The sequence below is a fragment of the Tamandua tetradactyla genome, chromosome 2 (genome assembly GCF_023851605.1).
Source record: "Tamandua tetradactyla isolate mTamTet1 chromosome 2, mTamTet1.pri, whole genome shotgun sequence".
Lineage (NCBI taxonomy): Eukaryota > Metazoa > Chordata > Mammalia > Pilosa > Myrmecophagidae > Tamandua > Tamandua tetradactyla.
This window is the reverse complement of record NC_135328.1, coordinates 34,550,645-34,574,594: the sequence shown is the minus strand read 5'-3', so window position 1 is coordinate 34,574,594 and position 23,950 is coordinate 34,550,645. Positions and strand designations below refer to the sequence as shown.

Here is a 23,950-nt window from a genome sequence, read left to right as displayed (position 1 = left end):
AAAAGACATGTTCTTAATCTTAATCTGAATTCCTGGATTTGGCCCCATTTGTAAATAGGTCCCTATGCGGATATATTATCAGGTATGGTGTGTTCACTTATTTATGTGTGGCTCAACTGAATAAGGGTGGACCTTAATCTGTATTTCTGGATGTCTTACAAGATAAGTAATTCAGAAGCCAAAATCAGGGGAAACCTCAAGAGAAGGCACAAGGGGTGAGAGACCACCATGAGACAGGAGGCAGAGATACAAGACCAGGAACTGCAAGGATTTTGAGAAGTCTGCACCAGGATGCAACAAACTTCAAGAGAAAGTTTTGTTTTGCATTTCTTACCTCCGAATCTGTGCACCAGTAATTCCTGTAGTTAACCAATCCATTCTGTGAGGTTTGTCATAACAGCCCTGGAAAACTAAGATTGGGGGTAAGAGGAATGGGGAGTTATTGCTTAATGGGTACAGAATTTCTGAATAATGGGTAATGGACAAGTTTAGGCAATAAGTGTGGGTGGTAGCACATATTGTAAATATAATAATATCATTGAATTGTATGCCTGAAAGTGGATAAAATGTGAAATTTTGAGTTGTATACATATTACTACAATAAAAGTAAAAAATAAAGCTATAAAAACCTACTGCAGTAAAGAGATCATAGTGATGGGAATAAGATGCAAATTAAAGTAGTACAATAAGGATTGGTTTCCTCAAGAAAGTGATATTTGAATGAAGAATTGAAGCTGTCAAGATAGAGTGCCTTGAGGATATCTGTAGGTAAAACATCTGAAGCAGGGCTAAAATTAGGGCAATGGCTGCATAGTTGTGTTCTGGCCCAGACTGGGTTCAGGCAGACCATGGGCTGGGGCTGCTGTGAGACTGAAAAACATACCGGGCACAGAGCAGGCATAGGTTTATTGGGACATATGAACAGGAGAAGTTCTCGGTGGCAGCCATCCTGACATTTAGCACTCTGCAAGAGATGGAGAGAGCAAGGAGTGATAGATGATTTTAGAACAGAGACTTTCCTTATAGTATGAGGACATCAGGTCTCTAGTATAATCATTAAATGTGTCTAAAACCTGATGTTTTACTAAGATTAGTGTTTAAGGTTAAGATACTGTCATGCTATTTTACATCCATGGTATATTCTTCCCCTCCCCCAGTGAAATTGTTTACTTTCTTTACTTCGTCCTTGGTTAAAGCCCTTTGTTATGGGTTGCATAGGAGGGGGAATGGGTTCTGGGCTGCCATGAATTGTATTTCTATTTCTGATTTATTCTGTGACAGTTGATTGGATCCACAATCCAATCATATGGTGAAGAAATATGTTTTCTGAGAAAATGATGCTGGAGGAATGGAATATCCTTCATTACAATGGAATACTAGCCAGACCCTGAACTATATTCAAAATGGAGCTCAAAATGGATAATGCAAGTAAATATAAAACCTGAAAAGACAAAATTTAAAAGATAATACACGAGTAAACATTGATGATCCTGGGTTAAGCAAGACAATATCACATATTTGTTAGAATGTAAAAATTAAGATTGACCACACCAACTGTTGATCAGGATTAGAAAGGATTTGAACCCTCACACATTGTTGTTAAGGATAAAAATCATACAAAAATATTGAAAAACCTTCTAGAAATTTCTAAAATTATTGATCAAGCACTTGCCATATGATCCGGTTATTCTACCCTTAGGCATATAATTGTGAGAGGTGAAAGTACATAACCATTCAAAACTGTTCATGATGTTCACAACAGATTTCCTGTTAATAGTCCCAAATTGGAAACCCAAGAACAGCATAAATATTAACCAATTTCTGGAATATTACTTAGCAATAAAGAATAGACTCTGAATAAAACACCAACCTGGATGAATCTCACAATAATTAACTTCTTAGTTAAAGAAGTCACTCAAAATGGAGTACATACTGATTCCATTCACATAAAATTCTAGAAATGATAAATAATATTTAATGAAAGAGAACACAGCAGTGGCTACCTGGTTGTAGAGAAGAGGGTATGCATAAGAGAACTGTGGGAGGAAGGGCTCACAAAGTTCAGTGAGGAGAGCCGTAAGGGTTTTGAATATTTTCACTGACTTGTGAGGGTTTCCTGAATGTAGCCATAAGTCAAAACTAATCAAATTGTCCACCTTCAATATCTGCAGTTTATTTTATATCAATTATCAATCATATATCAATAAGGCTGAAAAAAAACAAGAAACAAGATAGTTTGAACAATTCCATACTTACTAAAGAAATTTAATTTTTCATCAGAAACATTGTCAGAAAAATCTAGGCAAAGATGGTCATTGGTAAATGTTCTTAATTATTTAATGGAGAAATGATACCAAGTCTGTAAAAATTTCTCCAAAGTACTGAAGAGGAGTGAATATTTTCTATGGTAGGTTGAGTTATGAAACCCAGGAAAACCATGTTCTTCATTTTAATTTACAATGCTGTGAACCCATTGTAAAGAAGAACTTTTGAAGATTTTGTTTTTGTTAACATTTTGCCATCTGAAACAGGATTGCTTTTAATTAGATTACTGCAGTCTTTTACAAACAGAGGAAATTTGGTAATAGAGAAAACCATGAGGAGGATTAGGAAGTTGGAAGTCAAGGGTACCTGGAAGAAAAGGAGAGGACAGCACCATGGGAGAGAAAAGACAAGGACCTCCAAGGATCACCTGCAGTCAGCCCCAGAGCACTGCTGTCTGTAGGGACAATGCTTTGCCATGATAATGTCCCTATTTTGGCCTTCTCCAAGCCATAAAACAGTGAGCCAATAATTTCCTGTTATTTAAGCCCACACATTGCACCATATTTGTCTCAGCACCTGGAAAACTAAGGTACTTCCCTACTCATTCTATGAGGCCAGCATTATCCTAATACAAACACCAGTCAGGTACACTGCAGTAAAGGATCCTATACACAAAGCCTCTCACATTTTTGACACAAATGTTTCTACACAATTTTTAGCACATTGAACACAATATATAAGAAGGGAATAACCTTGTACATTCTGGTTTTAGTAAGCTTTTATATTTCAGAAGACTTTAAAAAAAACCCATTCCATTGTGTTTTCATGATAGCACTTCAAGAACATTTAAATATTTGAAAGCCATTGGTCATAGACTGCTTAGACTTATTAAAATGCATTTATTTTAATGAAATTGCTTTTTATTTTCAATTACTGATATTTCAGTATTTGGAATGGGAATTATTCACTTTTTACTGAGCTTATCTGATCTTTTCAAATCTTATTTCTGTTTTCCAATTTATAAGGATGATTTTGCCAGCTTTTCATGTAACTCACAGTTAGTAAAATATTAGTGAAACATTTGTTATGTTTTCATTATTTCTTAATTTCTTACTTAACTTACATTTTAGCATTTTCAGGGTGATTATTTGTCCAATTGTTTATGCAACTAATTTCCTGTCAGTGAATTGGCCCGGCTGAATATATATAAAGTAGTGCAGAGACTCACAGTAAAAGAGTGTCCTAAATATCTGTTCATTCCCTCTTTCCTAACAGAGCTCAGATATAAAGAAATAAAATGACTTGTGAGCTAGGACAGGGAATAGTGGCGACTCTAGTCTTCTCTCTCTGGATGTCAGGATCTGATTTCAGAATCTCACAGTTGTTGAGCCCCTACTGTGTGTGCAGACAATGCTATTCTCTAAGTTGTGGGGAGAGGGGAGCAGTAAAGTATGCAAATGTCTGTCCTAGTGATGATTGTAACTGCTTGAGTTGCAGGAAAGAAGTATGTTCCAAAAAGGAGAGTAGATTGAATGATGATTTAATCCAGAAGTTAGGGGCTGAGAATTGGGCAAAGTGGGAAGGAGGGAACCATGAGAAGTATCCTGTAAAAATGGCATTTTCGTGAGTCATAATGGAGTATAGCTAGCAGCTCAGCCACTGCAGTTTTCAGTAAAATGTGTAAAACAAGGTGGAGTAATATTGATTTGGTGGATCCACTGAAATCTGAATCACATAATGTTGGTCTTAGTGGACAACTTAGGTTTTTTTTAGAGTCGGTTGTTATTTAGCTCTTAGACTTCAATAATGAATTAATTCAGTCATTCATTCAATATCTATAATTATTTTAGTATATATGTATATTTAAAGAATTGTATTTTGTCTGATTGAAAAATGTAATCAAAATTAATTTTATTGTGTGCTTATGTGCTTTAGTAGGCATTACTTCATTTAATTTAATTATAACTTCATAGATAACAATACTATTATTGTCTGCACTTTGACTAATGAAGCAAGAATGAGAGAAGTTGTTTCTTGCTTAGAATCAGCAGTTAATGGCCAGATTGTCCAGACCCAATTCCAGATTGCTCTGACCCATGCATGGACAAAGTAAAGTTTAGATGATACCCGAGCCACTCCTGTTTTCTGTTGGAACTCTGTACAGGCAGAGAGTAGCTCTGGTTGTTTTTATTAATTGAGATAACTTCTCTGCTGACTCTATTAGTCCAGTCTCTGCAGTCCTTGCCCAGTTTCATCCCCAGGGTCTGAAGATAAATTGGAGGCAATTAGCCTACTACATTGCTTCTTCTTTTTTTTTTTTTTTTCTACATTGCTCTTTAGCCAAGAGTTTAAGGACTTCTTCTGAGTCCTCACTAGTTGGTAGAAAGGAAACCTACTGCTTATTATTCTGGAGCTCAAGGTCATACATAGAGAGCACTAGAGGTTGTGAGCTCACAATCTTTCACTTAATTTTTTTCTGGTGTTAACAAAAGTGGAGAGTCAGGAAAGTGATCAGACGTTCGAATTCACCATAGATTGGCATAGTTCAGAGTGAGCTGGGAATTTTTCAGTTGGCAAGGTATAACTATATATTTGATGGGTCTATGTGTTTTTGTTGTGCAGCTATAATATAGGTATATGCATTTTTTCTTTGTCATTTCTGTATGTGTGTGTGTGTGTATGCATTCCCACAATAGTGTCTATGATATGTAACTGACTCACAGCCTGGCTGGTTCCTGAGCCTCCCTTCTCCCCAGAACATACTGTTTCAAATAGGCCCCACTTTGGGAAGTGTACCGTTGTGTACATCAATGGAGCCTCTTAACCAATGTCATTGATCCCAAATATTTGGCCTGTGATCTTTCAATAATTCCCACTTTTTCACCCCCACTTGACATCACAGCTAGGAGGAATATGGAAGAAAACTGATGTGCTGCTCAAGTGGAACACAAGTTTTTTATCTCTTCTGTAACAAGCATAAGAGAGGCTTGAAATCGCTACTTGATGATGTGGATTTGTGAAATCTCTTTCACGATGAACATTTTCATATATGTGAGATGTGTGTGTTTGCTGATGGCATTTGTGTACTTGTCATTCATTTATTTTTAGGTACTGACTGTGTGATGGTTTCTGTGATGAATGGGGCTAAGTGACTCACACACTGACCGTCTCCTGTGCTTTGTAGAGGTCTGGAAGGCCTCACCTGATGAGGGTGTGTGTGAGACCAAAGGTGTCATTTGTTGCCTAAATGTTAAGGGACACACGTATGCAATTGTTGGGTTTCATGTATGATTTGTGTGTGATGCCTGTGACATTTTGTTAATTCACATATGCTGCCTCATGTGTCTAGACATGAGGATGAGTTATACATAGTTGATATGGGATTTTCATGTGTTTCTGGGTGTTTTATATTTGTCTTGCATCTGTTCCAGTATTTGTGTTTACATGTTGTTGTATTGATTCTTTTGTGCCATGTGGCCAACATTTGTGTGCATTACTGTGTGTTGTGTTTATATGACCTGTGGGTAACTGAGCCACAGAGTTGCTGTGTTGTAACAGGCAAGAATTCCTAAATCAGCAAGTTAAGTGTGTGTGTGATTCATGTATGTGTGTTAGGCTTATTCACATATGGGTTTTCTGGTTGAATCTCATTAAAAAAATACTTCTTGAATTCTCTTTCAGTAGTGGGCATGTTTCTTCCAAGAGTATACAGGCTCCTGTTTATTTCCACCAGTGCACAGGGCTCATATTCTCAGGGTCTGCAGTAAGTCAAACTTGGGCCCCAATATTCTTCCAGCCCTTACAAGTTTTTTAACTTTAGGGAGTGACTCCAGCTCTCTTGGATTCAGTTTCTTTACTGGTAAAATAGGGACAACTATTCTAGTTCAAAATGCCTCTCTGATGGTTAAATGAAGATACATATACAAATACTGAGCACAGGCCCTGGCACACAGACATAGAGATTTTACATTTCTTCTTCTCTATTGTGGTCTTAGTGTATTATCTGGAATAGAGCTCTTATTCAATAAATAAAGGTTGAATAAAGAAATGGTTCTCTGCCCTCTGTTGTTATTTTAAGGTCTTAAAGCATTATTAGAGGCAAAATGGGTGAGATTCATGATTCATGCATCAACAGTATGAGAAATAAACCTAAATGTAGGTAAGAATCAGTAATTTTAAACTAAAAAGGATATTGCTATAATGTTACAGCCATGTTCATCATTTTTAGGTCTTGACATTTCCCACTTTTCTTACTTCCCAAGAGAGAAAAGAGCAGCATGCGGATGGAGAACCAGAGCAGCGTGCCTGAATTCCTCCTCCTGGGGCTCCCCATCCGGCCAGAGCAGCAGGGCGGGTTCTTCTGCCTCTTCTTGGGCATGTACCTGACCACGGTGCTGGGGAACCTGCTCATCATCCTGCTCATCAGGCTGGACTCTCGCCTCCACACCCCCATGTACTTCTTCCTCAGCCACTTGGCCTTCACTGATGTCTCTTTCTCATCTGTCACCACCCCAAGGATGTTGCTGGACATGCTAAGTAATCACAAAACCATTCCCTTTGGGGGGTGCATTGCCCAGATGTACTTTTACATGCTGTTTGCTTCTGTTGACAGTATTCTTCTTGCAGTGATGGCATATGACAGGTACGTGGCCATCTGTCGCCCACTGCACTACTCCACCATCATGCGGGAGGAGCTGTGTGTCTTGTTGGTGTCTGGGACCTGGTTGTGCTCCTGTGCCCGTGCCCTGGTGCACACCCTGCTCCTGGTCGATCTGTCCTTCTGTGCTGACAACACCATCCCCCACTACTTCTGTGCCCTCTCAGCCCTCCTGAAGCTGTCCTGCTCAGACACCTCCCTCAATGAGCTAGTCATCTTTGCTGAGGCAGGAGTGACTTTCTTGCTGGCAGTGGGTACTATTTTGGGATCTTATATCTTCATTGGGGCCACCATCTTCAGAGTCCCCTCCATCAAGAGGATCTGCAAAGCCTTGTCCACCTGTGGTTCCCACCTGTCCGTGGTGTTTCTGTACTATGGGACTATTGCCATTGTTTACTTCTTTCCTTCATCAAACAATTCCAAAATCAAGGATATAATTGCTTCAATTATGTACACAGTGGTGACTCCCCTGCTGAACCCCTTCATCTACAGCCTGAGGAACAGAGACATGAAATCTGCTCTGGGGACTCTGAGAAGGAGGATGACTATTGTCAAGAGACAGTTAGCCACTCAATTTTTCTCCTAGTGATGCCCAGGAATGACTCTTTGAAAAATCATGTAGGTGGTTATGGTAAATTGAAAAAATACCAAAATACTGAGCACACATTTTCACATGTGGAATCTACTTCTCCATTCCTTAAATCTGGCAGGGCTGTTGAATTCCTTTGACTAATCGATTCATTGGAAGTGATATGCCAACGGGTCCATGCCAAGGCCTCTACTGTCTTCGAAGATTTTTTTCTGGCAGCTCTTGGACTTAGAGACCACCGTGCGAACAAGCCCCAGCGAGGATGCTTGAGAATAAGAGGCCAATGCAGGAGAAACAAGATGCCCCAGGAAGCCATCAGCCAGTTGCCAGGTGATGTGGTAGGTGATTCAGAGGCATATGACCCCTCCTTACACCAGCTGAACCTGGCCAAACCAGAGGCACCATCCTGTGAGCCCCCAACTAACAGAACTGTGACGTAAATAGATGATTTTTCAAGCCACTAAGTTTTGAGATGGTTTGTTGTGCAACAAAATGCAATGTCTGCCCTTGCCTGTGGTATACTCCAAACAGTTCTTTTCAATGTTCTCTCCCTCTTTTGGTTGCTGCTTAGGTTTTCTGCCCTGCCTAACTTTCTGGAATCCACAGAATTCAAAGCGTGCAGATTCACAGAAAATCTGTGCTAATATTCACAACCAGTTGCCTTAGCTTTAGGTGTATTCATTGTTCCTCCATCCTCGCATAATCTGCAGCATCTGGCATTACCAGTGACTCTCATGTCCGTCAAGTCAATTGTGTGAACAATATGCCTAATCGTGTTAGGAAAGTGCCTTATCTGTTGGAAGAGATGTGAATGACTTGTTATGACACCAAAATACATATCCAAAATGCATAATGCTTCTTTTTAAAGAGGAATATGATATCAGAAATATTTGTTCCTTTTCAAAGAGGGGAACCATTTTAGACTAAGAACAGAGGTCTGAATAATACTGCATTCTATATAAGTTATATCTTTTAATTTCTCAAGTTACAGATACCATAATGAAAATATATGTATCCTCAAATGTAATGATATCTGTATTGACATAGAAAATAATTTCAGTTGGGTTCATTTCAAGATTTGGTGAGTATCATTTTAGATACCTATCATAAAATGAGTAATTTGAAATTTGATGATAAATCATAATGTGTATCTTTTATGTAAATAGAATAGCAAACAGATTTTGTTTGTCTGTCTCTTTGTCTTTCATTTATCTGGTTCAGAAAGTAAATGTACTTCCAAGTGTTTCAGGTTGTGGAGTTTCAGAAAGCTTACCTTTTAAATGTATTTGCTAATTAATACAGTGCTTCTAATGATTTGCTAAAATATAGACATATAGCAGTGATTTAGGTTTTATTTATCTTCAAATTTGATTGTGCCTGTGAGAAGAATCCATTAGAGGTGTACAGAGCAGTCAATTTCATTACTGAACTCCTAAACCAATGTAAAATGTATTTTATATCTATGTGAGACTTTTTAGGGATAGTCTAAAATGCTTGATAATTCTAGATTTTGAAGATGAATTATCTTTTACTGCCCAACAGCAAAAGTGTCTTTTAAGGAAAATAAAGTCAAATGTATAACTGTTATTTACTCTTTGACAATTATTAACCTTTACCCTGGAAATTTCTATAAATGCACCAACTGGGAGCAAACATACTTTTGCTTTGTAGAGCTTATATTTAGTGGGGAAAATTGAAAACAAACATAATACAGCAGTAATAAAAAAACATTATAAATATAAAAAAATCATAATAATTATAAATATAATGAATCATCATAAAAATAATAAAAACAGTAAATAAGTTTTTTTATTATGAAAAGCATAGTAATCATTGGATGTCATGGAGTTTAAGAGGTATAAAAAGCGGCAATCTTATTTCACTCAAGGTGAGGTTATCAAGGTCCATCCCTGTCGTTGCTGGTATGAGAACTTCACTCTTTTATACAGTTGAATATTATGCCATTGTATGTATATGCCGTGCTTTGTTTATCCATTCATCTGTTGATGGACAACTGGGTTGCTTCCACCTTTTTGCAATTTTGAATAATGCTGCTGTGAACATTATTGTACAGATTTCATGTTGAGTGAAATAAGCCAGACACAAACTGACAACTCTCGTATGATCTGACTTTAGGAAATACTCAAATAAATTCATAGAGAAAGAAAGTTGATTACAGTTTACTAAGGGAGGATGGGTGTGATATGTTGAATTATGTCCCCAAAGACATGTTCTTAACCTTCATATTTCTAGGTGTGCATGTATTTGTAAATCTATATTAACAGCTGTGGTGTGGCCTCATTTGTGAATAGAATTTTCCTAACCGTTACATGTGGTGAAACTGAATGTGGGTGGGTAGGGCTTAGCCTGTATTTCTGGTTGCCTTATAAAGGAGGAAATTCAGAAACCAAAATCAGAGAAAAGCTGTATTGAAGACATCCCATGTGGAAGACAGCCATGGGATAGGAGGTGGAGGTACAAGACCAGGAATCCCGAGGATTTCGAGAAGCCTGCACCAGAATGCTACAGACTTCAGGACAAAGCAAGCACTTGATGATGCCTTGACTTTGGACTTTTTACCTCTAAATTTTGTGATCCAGTAAATTCCTGTAGCTAATCAATCCATTTTAGGGTGTTTGTCATAGCAGCCCTGGCAAATTATGGTGGGTTAAGGGAAATGGGAAGTCATTGCTTAATGGGTACAGAGTTAAGAATGGATGCGAAAAACATTAGGCATGTTTGTGGTGGTAGTACAGTATAGTGAATATAGTTAATATTACTTAATTGTACAACTGAAAGTGGCTAAGATGGGGGTTGTACGTACGTTAGCATAAAAAATTAAAAAAATAAAAAAACAAGTTCATGAAGACATTAGGAATTATGGGAATAAGTTGCAATTTGAGTTGTGCAATGTGGATTGGTTTCACCAAGAAGATAATATTTGAACAAAGAATTGAAGGTGAAAAGAGTGAGCTGTGAGGATATTTGTAGGCAAAACATTGTAGGGAGTGGAGATAATAACCTCAAAACTGCACAGATGGGTGAGTGCCAGTTATGTTCCAGGAACAGAGTGGAGGTTAGAGTGACTGGACTGGAGTGAGGAGATGAAAAGTCTAGCTAACAGAAATGCAGGTCTAGTATAAGCTTTGCAATTTGATTTTTTCTGTGAATTAGTTGTGAAGTGCTTGAAGCTTCTCTCCAGATGAATGACAATTCTGCTTTAAAGAAGACTGTTGGCTGCTGTGTTAAGAACAGACAGTTGGAAAAGGGTCATGTGTGGAAGCACGGAGACTATCTGAGAAGCTATTACAATAGTGTAGTTAAGAAATGGTGGTCATTCAGTCTGTGTTGTAAGCAGCGGAGTTGGTAATATAGTTGGAAGCTAGAACTAACAAGAGTTGCTAACGAATTAAGAGCAGGTGAGAGAAAGATAAAGGTCAATGATTACTTAGACTTTTTTGGTTTGAGTAACACAGAGTTGTGCTGCATTGCAATGATTTCTTGGCCCAACAGGGCTTTTCAAGCTGAAAGACCAAAGAAACTGCCAGGCACAGACTGAGATATGAAGTTTGTTATATAGGAGACATCAAATAGCTCTGAAGGTGGCGGTTGAAGTGTGGAAGCAGCACACTGCAATTAGGTGAGAATCAGCAGGGCCAGTTATAGGAGCCCAAACAAAGGCATCCCATTGAGTGTGAGAACATGGGTAAAGTGAGGGGCTGGCTTGGAAGGTAATGCAACATTTCGATCTTCCCAGGAACATGAGGTTCTACGTTGGCTATCTGCACATTCCTTCCTCCCTAGGGAGACTGGTTAAACTTTGGGTAACTGCCCACTATCACACAGGCTGCTGTGTGCTTGAGTTTCACAGAATCTTAGGGAAGTACCACAATCCACCCCCATGCAGCAGTCTGTGCTGATCATTGGACAGACATTACATCTATGGTTCAGAGCAGCAGTACAATAGGCAACAGATTATGAACACATAAAGACTGGCACATAAAGAAAGTAGTCCTATTAACAAGGGACACCATGGCCAGAGCAAAGAATTAAACCATTTCTACAGAGGATTATCAGACAAATGTTCAATATTCATATATGGTTTTGCATATGATGTAGAACTTGTGTTGTATTTTTTTTAATTATCAGGAATATATACCTAACATTGGATATTTATTTAAGTATGCATGTAGTGCAGTTTCTTCATTTAGCAGTGATATAGCTAAGTTTTGATTCACTAAGCACGAGTGATGTGATTGGCTAAAGTAGCTACATGTTTTTTAGTTACTATGGCAGCTCTTTTTGGAACAAATATGGCTAAAGGATAAAAGCACTAGGTGGCTGCTTAATTCTATATCTGTTTTTTAGCATTTCTTAATTACTGGACTTGTGTGGTAGAGAGTCATAAACTGTAGCTGACACATAAGGCTGTCCCCATGTGTATTATCCAATCCAGTTATAGGGCAAGTAGGGCCAGCTGTTTTGCCCACAAGTGCAGAGGCACCCTTCAAAGAGGGGTAGGTTCTAGTTTTGCTAACAGTATTTTGCTCACTGAAAGTGGCTGCCATTTTGCAAATGGATGGTTAACTTGCAGAGTTCAGGGCCACCTCCAAGTTTTACACTCTTTAATATGCATCCTACAGGCTGGGGCCACTTTCTCTACAGTTACAGTGTCAGCAGTAAGCTATCTTAATTTATCAAAAACTGAATGCCTAAGTAAAGGCTGGCACTTATTAACCTGTTTCCAAACTAAAGAATGTATGTGTGGATATATTACTGTCTTAGAAGGCAGAGTTTCTGGTGATAGGAGAAAGAAGTAGTCATTCCAAACTTGTCGCTGGCTGGTATTTGGCCACGTCAGCATCCCTTTCTGCATTGTCGGTTTGGTGGGAGCAAAGGTCCACGGAAGCTGGGTGGTGCCTGACAAAAGTAAATCAATGCATACCTAGCACTGAGATCCACTGAACGCCTAGGTTACTGCATAGGCCAACTGTAGAAATGTATTTCCCACAGCGCTATGGGTGAAAAGAAAGATGTTTACGGGGAGCAATAAAAGTAGATCTTGGTGATCTAACAATATTCCAGTGAAGTTGTCATTAGCAGACAGAAGGGTTCCTAGGGAGGGGGTGTCATGAGGGTTTTTCAGATACCATGCATTTCCCTCCCCTGCAATTGCAAAGAGTCTTCCGGATTAAATCTATGGTCAGCCTTGGCATAACGAGTGTCCATAGGATCATACATACAGTTCCTTAGATATGGGGACATCCCGGGTTGAATGTGCGAACAACTTTTGGCATTTTATGTGCAAACTGTGGCCTAATACTTAAGTTTTGAGTAACCCCAGTACCCCATGGGCTTAGGAATTTCAACCAATAGGGCTGCGTTGTCCAGGAGCACAGTCAATCGACTTTATTTTCCCTAATTTCTAATGCTTGTGGTGCAGGCAAGAGCAAATTAACATCATTACCTCATTGTGGTTGTAGCTCTGCTGGTCTTTTTACCCGTATCTGTAACGTCTGCATGGACCCCACCTCACTGAATTCAATGCAAGCAGGAGCAATGGCTCTTTGGTTAGCCTTTCCCACTGGGTAGGCTAGTAATAATCCAGGGGCTGTGTCTATGGCTATGGAGGCATTTTTTGCACCTATAGTTAAGGGAAGGGGTCCAATATAATTTACCAGCCACCAGGTGACAAGAATCTGTTTGTGGTCCATATGGCTGTGTTGATGTGGGTGCATCCTTGGGCATCGTAATGAACAAGAGGGGCAGGCATCCATAACAATTTTTAATGGGCAGCTGGAATTGCTAAGTTAGTCTCCACAGAGTATGGTAGCCTCAGTGTCCTTTTTTCTCATGTAACTGTTCAGCAGCAACTGTGATGTTTGCTCCAGCCTATGAATTTTTGCTAGAGCATCTGCTTCAATGTTATTGGGTAAAGAATCACTATTACAGGCAGAGATGAGAAACGTGTGTTTCCTTCCCTCATAACGGGAACAGCCTCCAGAGTGGACTCCACTTCATTTGATCCCACTTGGCTACTGGTACCTTATTTTATTACATTGTTTTTCCTCCTTTTGGTCAGGAATGCATTGTCAATCCCATGGTGCCAGTGCCAGTCTCATCCCTGGGAGTCACACCCCACATTTTCAGGGATACTTTCACCCCTGAATGCCATGTCCCATGTAAGGGAGAGGTTAATGATTTTTCCTGCAGAGTTGGGCTTAGAGAGAGAAAGGCCATATCAGAGTAATAAGCGGCTTCCTGGAAGCAACTCTTAGGCCTTGTTATGGGTAGTCTTAGCTTTTTCCCCCAGAAATAAGTTTCATAAGGGCAAGCCTCAAAATCCAGGGCTTGGCCTATTTTCTTGGAAGTCCCCAATGGTTGAGAGGGTACCCTGAGTTTCGCAGGTGGCAAAGTTTAATAGTTTTTCTTTGGACCCTCAAGGAACTCTACCAGTATTTTTTAGTTATCAGCCCACCATAGTCTGAGATGTATTCTGGTATTACATTTAACTATACAGAATTACAAAGCCTCTTTTTTATTCTGAACTCTAGGAGTTTGGGTTGTTTAAATGAGATATCCAGACAGGTTGATCTAGATTATGTGGTAAAGAAAATTTAGGCTCTAAACATAGTAAATCTCTCTGCCCTTGGCCCCATACAGCAGGCAAAGGTCTAGAGTACATACACTATTATCTTTTATCCTGCACTCTAATTTACCTTAGACCCAGCCAGATTGGCTTCATTTTAAACTCTAATTAAAGCCTGATCTCTCTTTTCTTGGGTTATTTTAACTGTTATTATATATAGCTATGCTAACTTTCAAGGCTTCAGCACTCTATTTCCGAGTTCTAGTGGTTACACAGCTACTGAAAGTTCCATGAAATACCAGCTGATATATATATATAGCTCAATGTCTCAGAATCTAGAAATACACCCACAACTTCAGACCAAATGTGGCTGCCATTAGGGCCCATGATCCAGGCTCCCATGTTCTTATAAGTATTTTCTGAGAGAGACCTTAGCATATTTGTTCTTTTGTTTCTGGCTTATTTTGCACAACACATTATCCCCAAGGTTTATTCAGTTTATTGTGTACCCCTCGACATCCCTCTTTTTAGTAGCCTCACCATATTCCATCATATAACTGTATCACTGTTCACCATTGTGCTTCTCTATCATTGTAATCTTTGGTTCCCTCCGTCTATTGGGCATCATGGATAATGTCCAAAATAAGCAAACCATGCCTTACAGTACCTTCATTTGGTTATACAATTAATAGCACTCTCAATTTTAGATAATTTTCATTGGTCCATAATGACAAAGAACCAACAAACCTAGTTTGATAGTGTCACCAACTATCAAATCAATACTACCCCTGATCACTTGTCACTGCACCCACCCCGTTAGTTGCCCCTGGTATTGCTGTGGTATTGTTGATATCTTCCTGTTAACTATTGGCCACAGCATACATTTTTGTCCCCCCCCCCATATCCCTCTACTATTGACTCCATGTCCAATAGCAAACCATTGAAATAGTTCATGTAAGAACTTATTTATAATTGTAGGTTTAATCAGTGAGATACATGGCACTATATATCCCCTTTCAGTCATATTCACCTTCAATATGGCAATGTTTCTTACAATGCCACTATTTAGTTACCATCACTTCTATCTATTCCATTGTATTTGGATTCAACCTCTTTGGGTAGGCTTTCCTCCATCTCTAGCTTTTGTGTAATGCTAGATCTGCTATGTTCTACAGTGTAAACTCTGAGATTAACTTTAGCAGAGTCATGATAGTGAAATCATACAGTATTTGTCCTTTTGTATCTGACTTATTTCACTCAGCATTATGTCCTCAAGGTTCATATGCATTGTCATATGTTTTGGGACATGATTTCATCTTACTGCTGCATAATATTTTCCATTGTATGCATATACCACATTTTGTTTATCCACTTTTCTGTTGATGAACACTTGGATTGTTTACATCTTTTGGCAATTGTGAGTAGTGCCACTATGAAGGTATTGATGTTTGAAGCCTCATTCTTAGCTACTTTTCACCATTATTTAATTTACACCATGGCCAACCAACATTACAGCAGTAAATCACTATTTTAAAGGGGTCCCATTCAAATATAGAACAATTTTTAAAAATACAACCCAAAGGAGACCTAGCTAGGACATCCTGAGAATTTTCTATGGCTTGGCAACACTAACAAAATCACAAAGATAAAACATTAAGACAGGAGTTTTTCAAAGTCAACAAACAGCATGAGCAGACTAATGAAGTGAAAGCAATCACAGATTAGTGGAGAAAATATTATACACTTAGCACTGGGAAAGTTTTAACTTTAAAATCACCATCACATAAATGCAACTAGTGTCCATTCACAGCAGAAGGTTCACCCAGGACTTCCAGCTTCAGTGCTCCAGGGAAATCCCTAGGCAGCTTCTAGGTATGGAGCTGAGGTTTCTAGGAAAACTCCCATGGCCAACAGGTTATGGGTCATGACTACATTTCAGAGCAACATGGGGGTCTTGGCAGAGTTGCCAAATTAATACCACAAGCATGCCTCTTTCCACCGAAGGGCCACTTGACCTGGTGCTTCAAAAGAGTGAAGGTGATTTATTGCAAGTACATTTTGCAAGGAACTTGAAGAATCTTCCTCAAATCAATTCGAAATGGGGATTTGAGTTATGGTTTTTATAGGTAAGGAAAGGGGTATTACAGGAGGACTGTAGGAGATTAGAAGTCCTGCTTTTAAGAATTTTTGGATGAGAAGCTAGGTACCTTTAATGTCCTCTTGCCCTAGCATGCTGGCAAGTTGATACTTCTAAATTCTTACTTACATAGCACAGCCTCTTATTGAATGCCTCTTTTAAGTCTGCTTGTTCTATCGGCATATGTCTTTCTGACTTAAGCTCCCCTTCTAAGCAGCAATCCATAGTCTTTGCTGCCAAGACCTTTTCTGCATCCAAATGCATGGCTCCTAATAGAGGCCATGTGATGGCCATGGTGACCCGACAGCTTTCCTTTATTTAATGAAATCCCAACTGTCCTGTGACCTGCTGCAGGATAACTAACAATTTGGTGGGTGCGTTTTGGGCATCCTCATACCCCTTTGGTGGCCTCAATTCATCCAGGAGGGCAGCCATCCCACCCCATCCCCACATGGATGTTACATGCCACCCTGGGATTTCCCCTGGGGAGTCTCCTTTCCTGGAATTCATGTTGTCAGTGGCTGGAGTCCTTAGTCTCCTGGCTGGCTCACCAACTGTCTTGGCCCATTGGCACTTTTCCAGCCAAAAACAAACAAACAAACAAAAAACACCAGGCACAGATTGAGACATGAACTTTATTAAGGGAACTTATGTATAGGAGAAATCAAACAGCTCTGAAGGCAACAATTCCAAGTGTTGAAGCAGCACCTCATGATTAGGTGAGAATCATCAGGGCCAGTTATAGGGGCCCAAACAAAGTCATTCTATTGAGGATGAGAACATGGGTAAATCAAAGGGCTTGCTTCATAGGTAACAGTAATATTTCAAGATTCCTGGGAACATGTAGGGCATATTTTGACTATCTGCATGTTCTTTCCTCCCGAGGGAGGCTGACTAAACTTTGACTAACTGCCCAAGGTCATGCAGACTGCTGTGTGCTTGAGTTTCACAGAATCTTGGGAAGTACCTGAACCCTGGGCTCCCACAAATGGCCATGAAACAAAAGGTATGTGTGAATAGTAGAAAGTAATGAGTCTGTAATAATAACAGTATTTAATGAAGGCTTACTAGTGCCATATAATCTAAGTTTGTGATGTGTTTTCCTCATTTAATCATCTCAACTATTTTTAGAGGTGGGTTTCCTATCACCCACACTAAGAAATTCTAAGGTGGAAAATGGTGTAATTCTGTCTTATCTTAACTGGAAGTGCCAAGGAAGAGACACTGGCAAATATCACAGAAACACTATACAAATGATCTCCTCAGAATTTTCAGAGAAGCCATCATTTTTCTTAATGCTCCAGGTAGCCTGCTCCAGGGAACATTATCAAGTGTGGCCAATTTGGTAACTTCTGATCAATTAGTTTACTGAGAATGTCTCCAGTTTTTCTTCCTTCTCCATCTGTATGAATACTGTTTCACACTTTGAAGGATAAAAGTCTATTGTTCATTCATGCTCATTTATTGCAGTATTTATGTCTAGCAAACTTTAAAAGGAAATGAAATGCATCTGTTATTCTTTCATTTTATTTAGAGAAGTTGTAGGTATACAGAAAATTTGTACAGCAACTACAGAGCTTTGTGTAAATCTGTATAACTTTTCTGAATAACCCACCACTTCAAACACAGTTTTCCTTATTAACCGGGTGTATTAGTGTGGTACTTCTGTTACAATTGGTGAAACCATATTATTATGCTATAGTTTAACAACAGCCCGTAGTTTACATTAGTGTTCACTGTTGGTATTGGGCAGTTGTATGACTTCAAAAATTTTTATTCTGGTAACAGATTTAACCTGAAATTTCTCCTTTTAACCACATTCAAATGCATATCTCAGTGTTTATTACATTCACAATGTTGGGTCACCATTACCACCATCCGTAATCAAAACTCTTCCATCTCTCCTAACGGAAACTCTGTACCATTGTTGCAGCCCAGCATATCCCTGAGACCAAAGAACTCTCCAGGCAGAAAATTAGCCAAGAGTTTTAATTAGGTACCTGTGAACAGGAGAAAATTCTACCTAATGGTGGCTGGTTGGGAAATGGAAGTCAGCATTCTGTGCCAAAAATAAAAGAGAGGGCAAGAGTGACAGGGGGAGGCTAACATGGCTCTGCAGAGTCTCATGACATTTGGTTGCAGTGAGGACTTGCAGCTTTGGTTACAAAGGAGTTTCAGCAGAATCCTCTGAGAGTTGATTAGGGGAGGAGAGTTTTACATTTTTTGACCTTTAACATCTGGCCTGGTCATGTAGGTGCCTGTGTGCAGTGACTTGCTCTCAAAATGAAGGAGGGTGTGGAGCCTGGGGCCCAGGCGCTGGGTTCTTACAATCCACCCCACACAGTAGACTACATCACCCACAGGACAGCCATTGCCTTCACTAGCAGCATAAGAGATAACAGAACATAAGGAGCTCCCCACACAGAGATCACTCCACATAGTGATGCTGCCTTGGCCAAGAAAGGGAATTAAACCATTCTACTGATCATTGATAAAACCTGTGATTTCAGTCCTAACTGAGAAGATTCTTTTCAGATTTTCCAATGTGCTGAATTCTTCCAGGCCAGCAGGGTATTATTCTATACAGTCCAGTTCACAGGGGTCACAGGCCAAGGCAGGCAGCTGGAACACCTGTCATGGAAGACGCCTGCTGCAGAAAGGTATTTGCTACAATGCTAAGGGCAAAAAGAATTCAAGCTAATTTTCCATTAGTAGACAGATACCATATCTTTTCCCCCTGCAATTGCAGGGAGTTTTCTGGAGTCAAATCCACAATTAGCCTGGGCATAATAAATGTCCACAGAGTCATACTATTTGGCGGGGGGTCCTGGATTGGCTACATATACAACTTTTGGTATTTTGAGTATAAATTGTGGTCTAATAATTAAATTTTGGGTGACTCTGATACCCCATGGGCTTAGGATTCCCAACCCATGTGACTACATTGGCCAGGACCATAACCAATCAACCTTCTTTTCCCTAATTTCTAATGCTTATTGTGCAGGCAAGAGCAAGTTATTTTCATTACCACATGACCAGTGTTGCTGGTCCTTTTGCCTGAATTCACAGTGCTTGCATGGGCCGCACTATTACCAATTCAACAGAAGTGAGAGCTGCTGCTCAGGGATGTGAATCAAGGCTGATGAGGTCTGGATGCAACTGGCCTTTCCACTGTAGCAGACATTGTTTGTTATCTTTTAACTGCTTCTTTCAAAGCCCATTCATTCTTTCAATTAACCCTGATGCTGTGGGTTTGTAAGGAAAATGAAATATCCATAAGACATTAAGTTCAGTAGCCCAGGCTCGCATTAGTTGTTTGGTAAAGGGGATCCTCCTATCACTGTCCACATGTATGCAGACCTTGAAGAATGCATTTAGCTTTTGTGAGCTATGTATTTTAGCTCTTTGGTTAGCTGTCTCTACTGGGAAGGTAGATGGGCCATATCTACAGCTGTAAAAGCATATCTTGCACCTCCAGATTAAGGAAGGAACCCAGTATAATCTACTGCCATCTGATGACCAGAATCAGCTTGCAGCTGATGTGACTGAGTTGATGGAGAGGAATCCTGGGGTGTCCCAGAGAACAAGAGGGATGGGCACCCACAACTTATTTCAGTCGTTGCTTGGTGATGGGCAGCTGGAATTGCTGTACCATTCTCCACAGAGTCTGGCACACTTGGTGTCCTGTACTTCTATGCAGCCTTTCAGCAGAATCATGCAATGTTGGCTTTAAACTATGAATTTTTGTTAAGGTATCTGCTTCAATATTGCCAGGTAAAGAATCAGTGTTCTGGGCAGAGACATGAAACAAGACCCCAATCATGTCTGGGGTTTGTTTTGCTTTTGACAGGTAGTTCAAATGTGTTTCCACATTTCTTTTGCCCAAAAAGGGCAGTGACAACAGCCCATTGTTCTTGCTTCTGTGTAACCATCCACACTAAGCCCTGGTACACTGCAAAATTGTTAGCACAAGTAGTTAATGTATCTCCTAGTTCATGAACAATGGCCATCCATAGCAGCCCTGAATTATACACCATATAGTGTCTGTACTATGTTGCACAGCTACCAAATACAACAGGCAGACTTAGGTACACTGCCACATCCATCAATGGTGGGCACAGAGTTAGCCACCTCAGGAAGTTCAGCAGGGAGGGACAAGCATTGTTCTTCCACATAGGAAACTGGTCTCAGGAAAGCATGCATGTCTGCACTTAAGATGCCATTTTGGTTTTCTAAAGTTGTTGGAATGCAATATGCCAGAAATGGATTGGCTTTTACAAAGGGGATTTATTAATTTACAAGTTTACATTTTCAAGGCCATGAAAATGTCCAAATTAGGACATCAGCAAGAGACTACCTTCACTCAAGAAAGGTCAATCATTTCCAGGGTTTTCCTGTCACATGTCATCATCACATGAGGACATCTGATGTCCTTCTCTCGTAGCTTCTGGTTTCAAATGGCTCTCTCAGCTCCTGATTCCAGTGACTTTCTCTCTAAGTATCTGTGGGTCCTTACTTAGCTTCTTTGGAGCAGACTCTGGGTTTCATCTCTTAGCTTATCATCTCATAAACATCTGTGTTTGGTTTCATCTTTCTGCTCTGTGTTAGCTCTCTCCAGATTCTGGCTTTTTCTGTGAGTCCTTGCTTATTACTCTGGATATTTCTATCTGCATCTCCAAATTTCTGTGTCAAGCATTTGCTCTTTCTGTTGGCTCTCCAAGCATCTCCAAATACTTGCATCTAGGTGTCTGTATCAGCTTGAGCTCTTTCTCTCTCCACGAGCTCTTTTAAGGAACTCTAGTAAACTAATGAAGACCCCCCCCTTGAATAAGTGGGGTCACAACTCTGTGGAAATAATCTAATCAAAAGATCACACCCACAATTGGGTGGGTCACATCTCCATGGAAACAACCTTAAATACATAAACCCCTATTTCTGAAGGAATTGGTACATTAGAAATATATGTTCCTTCTTTAGGGAGAGAATCAATTTTATATTAAGATTAGAATTCTGAATTATATTGAGTATTGTTTAAGTTACATGTTTTTACTCCTTAAGTTACAGATACAATATTGAAAACATAAGAAGTCTCAAATATGGTGTGATAAATTGTGTTGATTTAGAAAAAAATGTATTTTCATTTTGATCCTTCCAGTTGAGTTAATTTCCAGATGTTTTGAATACTATTTTAGATAAACATCATAAAGCTGGATAATTTGATATTTCATTTTGTTTTTTTAGGTGCATGATCTGGGAATCAAACCCAGGTCTCCCTCATGGAAGGTGAGCATTCTACCACTGAATCAACAATTTGATATTTAAATATAAATTATAAAGTGTAATTTATGCTATCCTATGGGATAGCAATCAGAATTTTTGTTTCTCTATCATTTTTTCTTTTATTTTCTGTAGTTATAGAAAGTAGATGCACTTTCAAGTGTTTAAGGTAATGGAACACAGAGTGCTTGCCTTTTTAATGTATTTGCTAGGTAATGCATTGTGTGTGATGATATGCTATAATATAAGCATAGTGAAAAGATTTTGGCTTTATTATTCTTACATTTGTTTGTACTGGTATGAAAAATCTATCAGAGGAGCACACAGAAGTCGAACCATTACTAAAATCCCAAAGCAATGTAAACTGTATTTTTTTTCCCTCTATGTGAGCCTTTAATGGGTACAGCCTAGATCTGCCTGCTGAATTCTAGAATCTGAAAATGAATGATATCTTACTGTCCAAACCGCAAAAGTGACTTACAAGTAAGACAATGCCACAAGTACAGCTATTATTTATTCTTTAACAATTATTGACCGTGTTTCTGGAAATTTCTAGAAATGCATAAATCTTAAGCAAAAGCTTTTTTAATGTAGAGTTTATATTTAGTGGAGAAAAATGAAGACATACATCAAAATCAGTAGATATCATGGTGTTTAAGGGGTATATAAAGCACCAGTCTTCTTTCATTCCATGTGATATCATCAAAGTCTATTCTTTTCTTTATGGCTGAGCAATATGCCATTGTATGTATATACCACATTTTGTTTTTCGATTCATCTGTTGATGGATGATACTGTTGCTAATAAACAAATTCATAGATAATGAAAGTAGATTACAGTTTACTAAGGGTCAAGGATGAGCGATAGATTGAATTATGTCCCCAAAGAAAAGTACATGTTCTTAACCTTAATCCACATTCTTGGGTGTGCCCCCATTTGTGAATAGGTCCCTATGAGGAAGTGTTATCAGTTATGACGTGCTCCCCTATTTATGTGTGGCCAAACTGAATGAGGGGGGCCTTAGTCTGTATTTCTGGATGCCTTAGAAGAGAGGTAATTCAAAAGTCAAAATCAGGGGAAATCTGAAGAAAAGACGCAAGGAGGGCAGAGACCACCATGAGACAGGAGGCAGAGATACAAGCCCAGGAACTGCAAGGATTTTGAGAAGGCTGCCCCAGGGTGCAACAGACTTCAGGAGAATGTCTTGACTTTGGGCTTCTTACCTCCAAATCTGTGATCTAGTAAATTCCTGTAGTTTACCAACCCATTTTGTGGTGGTTGTCATAGCAGCCTTGGCAAACTAAGGCAGTGAGTGAGAGGAATAGAGAGTTATTGCTTAATGGGTATAGAATTTCTGCAGAATGGGTAATGGAAGAGTTTAGGAAATATATGTGGGTTGGTAGTATAATATTGCAAATATAGGAATATCACTGACTTGTATGCTGAAAGTGGATAAATTGGGAAATTTTTGAGCCATATACATGTTACAAGAATAAAAGTTAGAAGTTAAAAGATTAAAAACCCAGTTCGGTAAGGACATCATGAACCATGGGGAATAAGGTATAATTTTATGTAGTCGAGGTAGTGAGCCTTGAGGATATTTGTAAGCAAAACATTTTATGGGTTCATGGCCTTAGAAATTCCCCATTGAAAGGGCTCTTGAGTCACTTCATATTCTTTCTGCAAAAGACTCTGGCCACCTCCAGGTGCTCTATTGTATGATTAAAGTAGTTTAATCCTTTGCTTCAGGCTGCTTTGACTTAATTGTTTCTTACAATGCTTTAGCTGTACCCAGCTGCTTTTACCTGCGAGGCAAGTTTTGAGAGGGCATGCTAGCAACAAGTGTCCTAGTTCAATATTTTGAGATGCCACCTAATAATTGGCACAATCATATAGGCACCCAGTTTGCACAGAAGGATTACTCCTCTCCCTTGGGAATAAGACCAGCACCCCACAAAGGAAGTACAGGAGAGCTCCACATGGCACTGGGGCTTGTGGAAGGTAGGGTCCAGGAAAGGTGCCAGAATCTCCTCACAGTTTTTTTTTTTTTTTTTAGTTTGGGTTTTCTTGATTCGGCACTCCTCCAGTTACTGGAAACATACTCTTTTCTGGAGTTTTGAGGAAGATTGCATTGCCACATTTGATAGTTGCTCAAATATACCTTGGGGGAATGGGTCCTTGCAGCATTTTATGCCACTGTCTTGGTCAAATGCCTGATTAGTCTTTGAAACCATTTTCCAGTGGAGGAAATATTTTATTTATAGCCACACCTATAAGACCCATGGATACTAATTGTACTTTAACACTAATAATCGTGCTCCCTTTGCTCTATAAGAATATTATAAACCCTTATTTATCCATATAATTAATTACTTAACAAAATTAGCTCCTGTCACTGAGAAGTCCCAGTTACACAAGGAAACCTAAGGGGTTTCT

General features: G+C 39.3%; 1 protein-coding gene and 1 long non-coding RNA gene across 3 annotated transcripts in view; both read left to right on the top strand.

The window, feature by feature from the left end:
- LOC143659661 (uncharacterized) overlaps window positions 1-23,950 on the top strand; it is a 224,843-nt gene that overhangs the window by 117,705 nt on the left and 83,188 nt on the right. The gene's annotated exons all lie outside the window — the stretch shown is intronic.
- Window positions 6,543-7,508, top strand: LOC143665169 (olfactory receptor 1J2-like). The gene has a single exon (XM_077138657.1). The coding sequence runs from the start codon at window positions 6,543-6,545 to the stop codon at window positions 7,506-7,508; it is 966 nt and encodes a 321-aa protein (XP_076994772.1).